The sequence below is a fragment of the Protopterus annectens genome, chromosome 4.part0 (genome assembly GCF_019279795.1).
Source record: "Protopterus annectens isolate FY-2018-M chromosome 4.part0, PAN1.0, whole genome shotgun sequence".
Classification (NCBI taxonomy): Eukaryota; Metazoa; Chordata; order Ceratodontiformes; family Protopteridae; genus Protopterus; species Protopterus annectens.
This window is the reverse complement of record NC_056733.1, coordinates 300,014,360-300,028,491: the sequence shown is the minus strand read 5'-3', so window position 1 is coordinate 300,028,491 and position 14,132 is coordinate 300,014,360. Positions and strand designations below refer to the sequence as shown.

At 37.9% G+C, this 14,132-nt stretch overlaps 1 protein-coding gene across 2 annotated transcripts in view; it reads left to right on the top strand.

Moving 5' to 3' along the window:
* The window catches only part of FBXO21 (F-box protein 21), a 686,173-nt gene that overhangs the window by 58,101 nt on the left and 613,940 nt on the right, over positions 1-14,132 (top strand). For both annotated transcript variants that reach the window (XM_044068290.1, XM_044068289.1), the window contains exon 2: positions 6,103-6,238. In XM_044068290.1, coding sequence (XP_043924225.1) covers positions 6,103-6,238 — 136 coding nt within the window. The remainder of the gene's footprint in view (positions 1-6,102; positions 6,239-14,132) is intronic.

Here is a 14,132-nt window from a genome sequence, read left to right as displayed (position 1 = left end):
TACAGACCTGTACTGAACTGACACATTTCAGTATATCAGAACCAAAGCCACACATGCATTTCTTCATAAAGGTGACCTTGTCTGTCTCTCTCTCTGTTTGTCTCATAATATGCCAGTCACCAAAAATCTCGGTACTGAGACTGGCAAAATGTTGTGTCCAGATTTGTCATTCAGTTACATGTCAGTCCTTAAGCATAGATGTCATTTTAGGTGCACTGTGTTCTATATGGCCCATAAATAATTCAGTGAAAATTTTACTATCAGCTGTCAAGGTATGATTGTATAGAAAGCAACATTTCTTAGATGTTCACATGCATTTCACTGTGGCAGTTTGTCAGGTTGTAGTTCTGTTTAGTTTCTGTTGTGTGTGGGTATTTAATGTCATTCATAGTGTGCACCATAACATGTATTTTTTTAGTCACGTTATAATAAGAGTAAAAACATCATATATTTCTCTGTGAAACTAACCTTTTCTGTCACTGGAAAGATAAATTGGCTAAAAGCCTTGAACAGACATGGCTAAATATGCCTAGTAAAATTCACTGCTGAACTTCAAGTAATTCTTGAGTGGATGAGTGGATGTATTAGGGTGCAGCGCGTACACGAGGGCCATGCATAATTTCAAGAAAGTGTTACTGTCAACACAAGACTGTGACCTTTTCTGTATGTACAGGTGTAAGACGGTACTTTGAACAATTATTTCAAATCCATATTCTGCCATGTTATGGTATGTTTAACTTTGTTGTGTGAGTATGTTCTTGGTGAAAAGTGCAGTACATGTCCAGTGAATATCTGTACTGAGTTGGCAGGGCATCTGAAGAAAGAATCACAAATGCTTACCAATGAATGCATTCCTTTCTTTTACTGGAAAGATGCTACCAAAAAAATTTCTGTACTGCCTTGTGTAGCAACAGCTAAGTTAGCTTCAGTACTGAGCTGCTTTCAAGATCTTAATGGTAGGATGGCAGTCTTGGTGGCATTATGCACTTGACTGTCCTTGTTTTAGTTTCTGTAAGTTTTATTAGGGACTGCCAAAATGGTGACTGAGGTATTGTTTCTTGTTTGTAGGTACAACACACACAATGATCTACCAAATGCATTCTTTCCTATTGGAATAGTGAGACAGTCCTGCAAGTCCTGACAGTATAAAGTTTATAGTGCTATTTCTGTATTCTTCTTCTTCTTTCAGCTTTTCCCAGTTAGGGGTCACCACAGCGGATCACTTGTCTGCTCATGATTGGCAGTAGAGTTTTACGGTGTCGAGTTACCAGCCTGGCGCCCAACCTTCCATGGAAGGCACACACATGCACACACTCAACCGTAGGGCCAATTTAGTGTCCAAAACACCTACAGCATGTTTTTGGGCACTCCAGCCGAGGATCAAACTGGAGAACCACACCTACAGCATGTTTTTGGGCACTCCAGCCGAGGATCAAACTGGAGAACCTCTTGCTGCGAGGCAACAACGCTAACCACTGTGGCCACCCTTAAAGTGCTATTTCTATATAAAAATGTGAATTCAGAAACTTTGTTTTACACTATTTTTGCTGTGGAGCTTTACTCTTCTTCCATTATCAGTTATGTAGCCCTCAAGACACCTGCTGCTTGTGTAAAAACTAATGATAAAATCACTGTACCTTGGAGAAGGAAGAATACTCTGATATACTGCATCTTGGAATTAGTATATTTGCTCTTAAATTCTTGCTATTCCAAGGATTGCAGTTATAATCCTTGGACATTCCACAGGCATCCTCAGCAAGTTGTATTATATTCATTTATGTAAAAGGCAAATGTGTATATCATTTCTTTTCTGGGTATGGAATGAATTGCATGTCCAGAATATATATATGTAATGAGTTTGTGTTTCATTCAAAGTATAATCAGATACATTTCTCCATTAAGTGACCTATGTTGTCTGTGGAATGATGATATCACCAAAAAGTCCTGAGAGTAGAGCAAAAAAGCCTTGCCAGCCTCAGGAATGAGCTATATTTAAAACCTTAAAGGTGGAATGGTACTCCGAGGTGTATTATGCTTTTGATGGCCCAAGTAGAATATTTTTACAGTTTTGCTAAAAATTGATGATTCTTAGCAGGTGACTGAGATACTACAGGTAGGTACCAAATATCGGCATTCAAAATAATTTTACTTCCATAGTCTTACAAACTGGATTATTTTCAGTTGCTAAAAGGGATGTGTATAATGAGTTGTCTTAAGGTTGAGGAGTGCAACACATGTACATTATATGTCTGTATTAAGTAAAAATCATGTGTATTTCTCCATAAAAGTATGACATTCTTAAAATGATGATAAAGCTGTGTTTTTGACTTTATATGTAACATCTCCAACAGTGTTTGTAGCGTAACATCATGAAATATATTCTAACAATTTTGTTAGATAATTTCAAATAGCTTCAGTGTTATAATTACATACTGGTAATTAATACCAGTAGGCCTACGAAACAGTTAGGCTTTTATGTTTACAGCAGAAACATAGATATATTATATATTGGCTGACCTAATATCAAGAGTTATGTCTTTTATTATATAGTACTAAAATAATACTTGATGATATTGTTGATAATTTTAAATGTCATTGCAAAAACACAGTTTTGATAAGTGCAGCTGATACCCAAACATTAAGGCTGCTGTCATCCTCATATGTTTAGTGCTACTAATGCACGAACAGTTTCACATGAGGTTAAGTATTAAAGTGTAGTGTTCTGAAAATCTTACATGAATATCCAAAGCATTTACTGAAATGCTAGTGTTTGTATGTAGGATCTGGTTAAGGTCACAGTGGTCATTAGAAATTGATAAACTGTAATATTTCCAAAATAGCCGAGCTTAAAATAGTAATATACCCGACAGCTCTGTTCAGATTAACAAATACAAAATCCGCCAAAGTTATGATGTTATGACATCAGTCTTAACAACTATGTATTTGTGTATGCAAATCAGATTTCACTCTTTTTTGATTATATGTCATGGCATATAAAAACATTTTTTTTTAAGTTCAAGATGCAGCTGCTTCTTTGCATTTGAAAGTAGGGGAATAATCGAAGCATATTAAATGTGTTCATTTCTTAGTATAATTCTCTGAAAATATCATGAGAATATGTCAAACTATATTTGAAGATAAAGCTTCGTACTTCACTGTGTTTGATTGTTATTCTGGTCAATAGAACAGTGTTTTACTGGCATCCCTGTCTGTGCATAATAACTTACTTTGTTTTCCATTTATCCATGGGGTTTAAGTGTTCTTAGAGGCTTGTCATAAGCCAGAACTATAAGTGACAGCAGCACAACCTTTTTAAACTCATCTAGATAAAGGGGTTACCTTGCTTCATTTCTTGATGAGTTGTAAGCTTGTTTCCATCCCCATAACTCATTCTTCAGTTGTGGGATGTTCTTTCAGATTCTAGTAGGTGTCAGTAAAAATCTAAACCCAGTGTATTTAAAATGCAGTGTTTTGACTCTTCACTTCCATTTCTCTATTCATTTATAAATTTTTTGCCTTTCAACCAAGAAGAATTAAAGCACTCTGTAGTCTTTTTGACTTCTTTATAAGTTTATACATGGAAAATAATTGGGTTGTAACCTGACAAATGTATGATGTGACTGGTGTTTGGAAGACCTTTGCCCTTCTTTGTCAAGTAGGATGCCGGTTGTTGATGTTTCTTGTTCTGTATGTTTTACACACTGTGCAGCCTAGGCCTTCTCCAACATATGAGGACACATCATCACATAAATATGCAAGTTGTTGCTGTCTGTCGGCTTTTCCCGGTTAGAGGTTGCCACAGCGGAACTCTGGTCCGCTAATGATTGGCAGTAGATTTATCACGAACGCCGAGGTGCCAGCTCGATGTTCAACCTTCAACGAAGGCACACCCATTTATGCATGTCTTTCGCCCACCCAACCGCGGGGAGGACATGCAAACTCCACACAGAAGGCACTCCTCGTACTCCATGCAAGTTAATTGCACTAAAACAGATTTTTTTCAACAGCAATTTGCATAGAATACAAATATTTTTTTTCTACAGAGTAAAGACCTCCCTACCTCCATGCGGGCGGGGGGGGGGGGGCTACAATGATGATGGTTCCTTTAATTACAACTCCCTGGTCTCTGCATAGTGGGGCACAAAAGGAAATTTCCTCTTTACAGCAACCACTGGAAGCAAATTTCCTGTTTACAGCAACCACTGGAAGCCATTCACATTTTCAGTAAAATCTCACAGTTATCTTTTGGCTGTAAGCTTCTTCTCCAGTTCCTCTGGAGGAAATAAAGTGATTTAAAATAATATCAAGTTGTCTACTGTTTGGACGAGTTTAGGGATATCGACTGAGTTTCATTCCAGACTAGGGAAATAAGAGACTAACTATTCAAATCTTTAATATCACTTTTTATCTGTTCAGCTTTGTACTTAGCTTCGTTTGATAGTTATTCTGGTCACTGGAACAATATTTTACTGGTATCCCTCTCTGTGCATAATAACTTTGTTTTTCATTTAGCCATGAGGTTTAAGAGTTCTTAGTTGTAAGACTGCTCTCCTGAGAGATAATCTTACCTGATTCGCCAGCATTTTTGGATGAAACGGGTTGATTATTTGAAGAATGCCAATAAATGTATTACGCACAGGTTTTCTTTCATGCCCGACATTGTGAATAGTTTCCTTCTAGTCCAGAGATTTGGTATCAAATACTAGTTCTACTTTCTAGACCTGCTGGGTTATGTGAGCTTTTTGTGCTTTTCTGCAGATGTAACAGAGAATAGAGCTCATTTTAAAGCAACAGCTGTAGGTGAACACTAAAGCCAGAATTATTTTCTTCATTATTCCTTTTCATTAGTAATTCCATTGAGGATAGGTGATCAGGAGCCATTACCCAATTTCATTTCTGTTCTGTACTTGCAAGGAGGTTAACCAGTTCTAGGTTGACTTTATGTCAGTTTTAAACTCTTCTTATTTTCTGGAGTATGAGGAGATGTTGACATTAGGTAACATAACAGGTGCTAACATGTTTTTCTCTTCCCCAAATTAGAAGCTAATTGCTAGATAGTGCTTCCTTAAGTTTTAATGATAGCATGTATGGTGGCAGGTCCCTGTGTTGGTCCAGATCCTCAGACATGTGGATCGTTGCCCTGTGTGTTCTATAAATGTATAGTACTTCAACCATTTTAGATTCACTTGATGCAGTCAGTAAATTAATTTTCAATTAACAGCAACCACCCAAAGCTCACTGGTCTGAGTGCCCATATATCCAAACTGTTTGTATTCTGTATGATAGCTGCTAAGAGATATATTAGTTAAGACCTGCGAGCACTAGCTAACTTAGTGCAGATTTGAATAGGTAATTTGGTAGCCAAGACTATGCTCATGTATAGAAATGCAAGGAAGAAATGGTTCACAGGCCTTGGAATTGTGTGTTATAGGGTAAATGTGGGCTGATGGTAATTGAAAAAAAGGGAAGAAACAGTGACTGGCAATTTTAGTAAACGTTTCCTATGTTAACAAAACCTCTGTATACTGTCATCTTGGATGCTGAATATTCTATTGTACTCACTAATATTTTACTGATTTCTCCATGCTTTCTGTCATATTGTGAAATTCCTTATTTTTGTGCATTATTTTGTAGTATTCACTAAAATAATTTCTCAAGTAAAATGAAATAAACCACAGGAGTTGGAGGGAAACATAATATGTTAGAACAGACTTCCGAGAGGAGGCTTAAAGGCTAATATATCAGGATTTAAGTTGCCATAACAATAAACATTCACTTCATTATAATTATTATTATTGTTATTTTTGTACCTGCACTTGGTGATATTTAGCCCCAGATAAGGCATTAAATTGCTGGTAACATTTATGGGTGGTCAGGTCAGGAAACCGGTTTATTGTACTTTTTCCATCACAAGAGTGCAGCTAATTTTTTCTTAGAGCAAACAGGCTACTATGTGATTGAATTATCTTATTATCTTAACTAGTTTTCTTTGTTTTTCAGTTCCATAATGGAAAATTGATATGTTTAAATTCTGTTAATGAATTTGATTGCATTAGTTTTCTTATTGCATGTCTCTAATCCTTAAATCTTTTTATTTTGAAGGTGGCCATTATTACTTAAACACTACCGGTGTAAAGAATCTTGCAACTGGCAGGAAGAATTTCGGGCACGATATGTCACGGGTTTGCAAGTTCGGAGATTTGTGGCCTCGTGTTCTAAACAATTCTTCACAGAAGATGTAAGACTTTCAAACATATTTAGGTAACAAGTAAATGGAAGATGATTGTTTTTAGTCTCAAAGGCATTATGAAAGAGGAGTTTGAGGTTCTTGCATTCAAAGCCAGAATTTAATATTGGTTTAAAAGCTTTGTTTTCCTAGACTAGATGGAAATAAATTGGCAAGCATCTTAAATGTAATTGTCAAAGAGGGTACTATATTGTGCTTGTATATTATTTTATTCTTTTATATGACATAAGTTTGAAAGATAGTGTGGTCAAATGATTAGGGCAGTGATTTAGTAGTGGTTAGAGTACATGTTTGAGCAAAGTACTTTTTTTCTGTTTTCCACTACACATATCCTTGTGATTGGTTTTTATTTTGACCCACTGAGATGTGTATATAGATGAAAACATGACTTCTGGAAATGAGATGTTATATTTTAGCGGAGTTGACCTGGTGGGTAAACGGAAAATTCTGTAGTGAGTGTTACAGTGAAACTTTGAAAGGAGTACGGTTTAGCAAAATGCTTTACTGTGCAGGTCTTTGGATCTTCTTCTGCAAACAACCACTGTGACATCTACACTGAGTTAGTTAATGGTGCCCTTTGGACCCGTGGCAGCGTTCAAACTGCAGTTCATAGGTAGAAGTTGTGATATGGGGTTAGTGGATGTAAAATCAGATCTGAGATGAGGTGGTTACCCCCAACTCAGATTCCATTGTTTCCATGATATAACAATCAGGCTTTTTAGCGGTACTAGTCAAAAATGGGCTGATATGAAATTAATTGTGCATTTAGCAGTGGGTAATATTAAGTAAGGCTTTGGTTGAGGTGGTATATAAGAAATTCCTAGCCGTGGTTGAGGTGGTATATAAGAAATTCCTAGCCATTGGTTGAGGTGGTATATAAGAAATTCCTAGCCATAGTTTCTTTGGTACTTACATATTATCGCAACCAGATTTTTGCAGTTGCGATATGCGCATACCTCCACAAATCCAAGTACATGAAACACTTCCAACTGTTATTCTACTTCCTTACAATGACCCAAAAATTTCACATTACTTTTAGGAACAGGGACAATTTGAGAAACCCTCTCCCTGTCTTGCGTGCATTGCAGATGCACGCTTGAGTTATGCCTGCTATCGTCCTGTTGGTTGGGTTCTTAAGTGTGTCTAATATGAGTTCATACGAGTTGTCTAATATCACAGTTTGGATGGTGAATTTAATACATTTTCAGATGCTGTTTCTCTCACCAGTGTATATGCACCCACTGCAGGATTCTGATTGTTGGGGGAAGCAGCTGCATGAAAACTCGAATGAAATTGTTTCCCCAAACAGCAAAGTGAAGATGAACAGGCAATTACGGATATCCTTGTCCAGAAGAAATGGCAACTATGAGTAATGATAGGGCAGACCTGATTACAATTCAAAATGTTATTCTAATTCCTTATAACTGCCCAAAAACTTTACATTACTTTTAGGAAGAGGAACAATTTGTAATGAAAATTATTGGGCAGTTCTAAGGGATTAGAGTAACAGTTGTCTATGTTTTTCTTCTCTGCATTCCTTCCTCCCAGTTAAACTACTCTTTTCCTCAGTTAAGACAGCAGTCCTGCCAATTGAAGCGTGCATGTGTAATGCACACAAAACAGGAAGAAGACTTGCACGATTGTTTCATTTCCTGAATGTAAGCCAAATTGACATTTCATCAGTAAGGACGTAAAATAGCACCTTACTGTGTTTCATGCACTGATTTTCATTGGAGCATGTGAATTATGCAACTACGAAAATCTGGTTGCGATAATACGCATGTACCGTTTCTTTTTATGCCATTTGTAAATTGCTGATCTTTGGTTGTAGCATGTTTAGTCATTGCAACCACCCTTACATTACCAAAAAAATAACCATTCATTTATTTCCACTTAACTATTTTAGCAGATGGTTGTACAGACTTTAGCAAAGTTTAGGGGTGCATGATATGACACTAGTCTATGTCTAAAAAGCACCACTTCTGATAAACTGTTAAACATCACTTGATATAGTTTAATTTGCTTATCATTCAGAAACAGTATCCCATGTATAACATTCTCCTTAGTTTGTTAGGTTCAGAGCTAAGCTGCTTTCTGCGGTAAACTAATGCAAAACAGGAGCTGACTGTATGCAGTAATATGATTACCCGTCCTGTGTGGTATTTCTTCAAAACCTGACACATTTAAGTGTCAAACACTTGTCAGAGAAGTACAACAGCTATGATATAAATTTGTTTTTTTGGGGGGCTTGTATTTTCTTCAGCACAGAAAACGATGTGATGTTTAGTGGTATCCAGTGTTACTGTAAAATAGGATTTCTTAACATACTGTATAGACAGAAGTCCTTCATACGTTCATAGATTCATTGGTACCTTCAAGGTCCTTGATCTGTACGGTGCTCTAGAAACCTAGCCTTGCATTCCCTTGTCTTACATTTTGCAAGATGAAAATGCAAAAGTGGGATGAGCAAGTATATTTTGGAAAACTTGCGTGTTTCCCCCTATCCATGAAGGCCAGTGATGATGAACTGAGATACCCATCCATTTGCCCAAATTACATTTTAATAGAGTAAGTAAAGTACTCCGTTTTATGCAGAATGAGAGAGAGCTCCATAGAAGTGGTATTTTCTGTGATACATACCTAACCCTCTAGCATGTTCTATTAGATTTGCAAAAAAGATTTAGGTCCCTGGAGATGGTGTTTATGACACCCTTGGATTTGTGAATTTGTAATAGGTTTGATAGAACAGGGGCTGTTAAGCTCTAGACACAAGGCAGAAATTGTCTCTTAATAGCCTGTATTATACAAAAACAGAGAGACAAGGCTTTGATATAGCTTGCCTAGTTTTTATGATTTAGGCCTCTGATTTTTTTGTGAGAAAGAGTTGTGGTCATTACACTTGTGACAAGTGTTTGGACAGGTACATATCAAAAGGGACATTATACTTAATGATCAGCCTGTTGTGTGCTGAGTACAGGTGAAGAGTTATGTCATTGGATATTGACACCGTACCTTTAGATATAAGCTGTGTGATGAAAAAAGATATCCTTATAATACAGGATATGTGATGATCAAATGACAGCTCATTGTCAACATAGGTTCCTGGATCTGTAACCATGGGCTTGATTTTCAGATGGATATCACTACGAGAGTTACAAGGGGAGTCATGCTTGCCAGAGGGTACAATTATTCATTCCTTGGCCTTATGTTTTAGTCTGTGGTTTTGACACCAACTATTTGTCTGGGACATGCCCTCTTGTAAGATCCTAGTGACCTCAGGGGAGTTTGGTAGCACTTAGTATGCAGTTGTCTAAGCTTAGTCAGCCTCAAAACCTTAACATTATCCCTGACATCAAAGAGGAGTAGGCCATGGACTGAACCCTATGGCACTCTGATAGTGACAGATCTTTTGGATGAGGTAAAGCAACCCATCCTTTCCTGGGTTATATTTAGGAGCTAGTTTGCTATCCGACAAGCTACATAGAGATTAATGTTTAGCATAGAGAGTTTACCTATGATACCTGAGTGCTGGATGGTGTCAGATATGCAGTATTCATGGATATCCCCTCAGCCATTGCCTCTGATTTTTTTCTGAAGAGGTCAACCAGCTTAAATAGGCTGGACCAGCTGTTGACAAATCCGAATTAGGTTGTTGGGTTGAGGGTCTGTAGATTACCTTTATCGCTATTTTGTAAGTTTCATTATTATTCACTATTAGCCATATAGATGAGACTGGTTAGGCTTGGGGGTCTATAACTACCCAGCCTATTGAAGCTCAACCTTTGTGCAAGGGAATGACTGCTGCTGTTCTCCATTCATCTGACACAAAGCCTGTTTTGATACTAATATTGAATAGTCTGTGTAAGGTGTCTAACAAGTCAAGTTTCAGGCCAACTTGTAAGCAGCCTGTTATGCTGCCTGGCTGCATAGATGTAGTGTTCTTGGCCATAGATATAACCTTGAGAACTTATTCTTTTGGAGATTTGACGGAGTATAGATGTGGGTATTTGATATGAGACTATTGGAAGGGAGAGGGGGTGAAGTTAGAGCTGAAACTGTTGGCCAGAAGATAGGCAATGTCCTCTAGGTCAGGCCATGTGATATTTACTATTAGCTCTGTACAGTACTGGGCATTGTTTCTGAGGTTTATAATATAGTTTAAGAAGGCTCTGTAGTTATCTTTCATCTGGGTGGCTATTTTTAATCTCATATCTTGCTGTAGTTGATTTGATCAGGACCCATAGTTCTTTGTTTTGTTTCTGGCTTCTTGATAGTTAAAAGATTTATTTTTGTAAGGAGTGAGTTTTTTTGTCTTTTATTATAGTGCCTGTTTATGTCAGAGTTCCACCATTAGGATTTATTTTTGAATTTGGCATTGTATGTATTTCTGAGAAGGATATATGTATCTGTGCAGCTATTTACTTTGCATAGAATTTGGCAGTAAAGGAATTTGTGTAAGCAGTGAGGTCATTGAGGTGGACTGGGCTTTTGAATTTAGCCATTTCATTACTCGATTTTAGTAAACTTAGCCTTCACAAACTGTCCGAATACCCAAGTATTGCAGGATCCTTAAGGTTTCAGTCTTACAGTGAATTTGATTGACTTGTGGTCCGATTTGACCAGGAAATAATTTGAAAGTGAAAGCATCTGCATCTGTCAAGTCCAGTGTTGAGCAGCACAGAGCAATGCCATCCACTGCTTAAACTGAGTGGAAGAAGTAAAGAACCAATGGAAATATATCTAGAGCCCCAGTCAGTAATGACCACCCCTCAGAGACCAGCAAATCACTCCCTGCCACAGAATTACCACTACTGCCCTCAGCAAATGTACACATAAACTAGAAAAAGAAAAGTTGTAAAAGTAGGAGAAAGAATGGAAAGTCACAGGAAAAATACTTGGATGGAGTTATTATCCAATTAATTTATAAAGGACTACACTTACTGTAACAAAACTGAGGCTCTGTTAGCTACACAAACAGCCAGGCAAGAAAGAAATATACAATATTATCTGTTTTAGCAGTGTTGCAGTTTAATGCAAAAAGAAGTGGTAAATGTGCAAACACACGGGAAAAAAAAATTGATTAAGTAGAATTGGGTACTTGCCAGAAAGTTTAACTGAACAAACTGTTAAAAAAAAAAAAATTTAGTCTGCTTTCCAAGATATTGCGTGGAGATGAATCTTGAAAAATGCCAGAAAAACCTCACTCAGACCTGTGCTTTGGTCCTTGAAGTCTTTGGACAACACAGGAAATGTCTAAACTGAATGAAAGAAAAGAAACAATAAGAGAGTAGATCGAGCTCCAGTCACTAATCTCTACCTCTCATACAGCAGTAACTTGCTCCCTGCAATTGAATAACCACTACTGCCCTCATTAAGTTTATACTTGTGTGCCAGCTGTAACATGAGTGTTTCCTGGGTATGCAAGGAATAGAAATTATAACTAGCCCTTTGCAGATCAGTTGGGCTTGCATCTTGCAATGCCTATGATCCAGGTTCATTTAGCTGGAGAAATAACTGGAGGTGGCAAGTGGTAAATATGTCTGAGCAGCTTGAGGGCATCTTCCTTGTTGCTGGAATAGGGTGCAGGAAGCAGATACTTGTCAGCTTCATAGGTGCTAAATAAAGTGGGAATGCTGTGCACGAAAGGCTAACCGTACTCGTAGAATATATGCTGTGTAGAAATAGAGTATGTCAATCAATTCAAATAGAATCTGCCAGATTACATTTGGCTTCTTAATTGCCTGTCTGTGCCATAACAAGTTCAGCTTTCAATATTCTCCAAGTAGCATAACAGGGGTGGGGTATCTATAAGAAGAAGAGTTTGAGATTTTGTTTAAAGCCTTTACTACTTGACTTGTGTGAAAATTGTTTCCCTGTGGTTGCACTTGGTCAGTCTGAATATTAGTATGTGGTTAGTAAGCAAACTGAACCTCAAAAGGTAGGTAGTGACAAAAATATGGAAAGTGCTACAAGGCTGAAAGAAACCTTTGGAAAAATATCATGCCACTGAACAGTATTCGGACATTCCTGCTATAGACATATCTTTCTGTTGTGGGATCAGATGCTTTGGTGGCAGCCGTGGTCGTTTCCCTTGCCTTTCAGTTCTTGCAGAAGAACCAGCTTCATCCTGTGATTCAGAAGTGGCTTCTTGGAGCAGACGGAGATGAGGCACTGACTACTCCCCAGTAGTATCCCCAATTATGTTACCAAAGCAGTAGAAGAAATGTGGGAGTGAGTGACCCAGTTCAAATAGGAAAAGGAGATGGCTGTGTTGAATTGCAGGAGTGCCCCCTAGGGGAATGCATGGAAATTTGCTTCATAAGTCCAGTGATCCAAGAGTAGAAACCCAAATATTGTAGTGTACCTGTACTCTGTTAGGCATTGTTGAATTACAGAAGTGTCAACTTGCAGTGGAAAGTGGCAAAGTGGGCCTCACACTGTCCTTGCTATTCAACAGGTGAGAGAGGTAGGAGCATTAAAAACATATCATGGCCCTTGGGAGCCCTTGGTCTTTCCTCCAGGTCTCTGACACTGGAAGAAAGGAAAAAAATGAATCAGTCTGTCAAAAGGAAGAAACTGATTTGTTCAAGAGGGATGGGGTAGAAAAAAAAGAACAAAAATGCAAATATCTTCTTTCTGTCCCATTTCTACCACCATTACTTATTGTTCATTTCAGTGCACAACTCATTTTCTGATTATAAATAAACAGATTTTAACTGAGAGTTGACTGCTGAGAGGTATGCTTGCTGTTCTTTGGTTTCTCACAGGAATAAGGCTGACTCTGAAGACTCATGCTCTCAGTGTAATGAGCATCTGCTATATTGGTGGGCAGTTGTTATAAAAAAAAGCAGATCGGTTTTGAAGAGTCCTGTCATTAAGAATTGAAAGGCTAATAATCCTAGTGTTAGGAACCTACACAACAGACTTTTGCTAGGATACAAACCCCAACGTGTTAATAATGTCTAGTCCTTCCACAACCCTTCTTATCCTTCCTACCATGAAAAAAAGCTTGTTGGCTTTTGTCTGGTAGTGGGAGTTTATTTGAGGTTTTCTAGGCTTTCGGATTAGCTTTCCTGTAAATGTTTAGAATAACTTCTTTATTAATGTTTATATTGTCAGTACTGTTTTTCTCTCCCGATTCCTTTGGTAATAGTGCTCAGCTGCTGAGTTTATTTGCATCTGTTAGTGTCCTAGCACCACTTTTTTATAAATACATTTATAACTTTAATAATAATAAAAGCAGAATGGTGACAAATGAGGGACAGAAGATAAACACACTGGAAGGAAAAGGAGCCGATTTGGTCATCATCGCATCATTGCATTAACAAATATTTCCACTGAGGTCTTGTATGTATAGATGTTCTTCCATGTCACTGGTGTAGTATTCATCACCAAACGGATCTCCTGCCAAGGGTAGCCCAATATTCTAAGCCGTTAGTTGAAGCACTTGGGCTTCAGACCAGTTGTTTTACATTAAGGTGGTTTGTGGTCTGCATTGTTGTGGCAGGACAGGTAGCTTACATCCTTCTAAGTTAGAAGTTGCTGATTGAAGGCTTAGTGTCTGCTATTCTACGAGTGTATTAGTTCTGGTTTAAGCACTTGGGCTTCGGGCCAGTTATTTTACACTAAGAAGGTGAGGTCTGCACTCTTGTGGGATGAGAAGGTAGATTCTCCCTTCTGAGCTGGGAGTTTCTCATTAAAGGCTTGTTGTGCCTGTTTATTTGAACGGTTTCTTTCTGAAACTGGAAAGCCTTGTTTGCTGTAGCATAGACTAAATTCAGACCTGCTGAATCTAGCTTTGTTTGTATAACTTGAGCACTAATCCAGCCCATTTTTTTTTTTGGAGAAGGTTCCCCTGCACCTTAGTGGCAGGAGTGCACAGTTC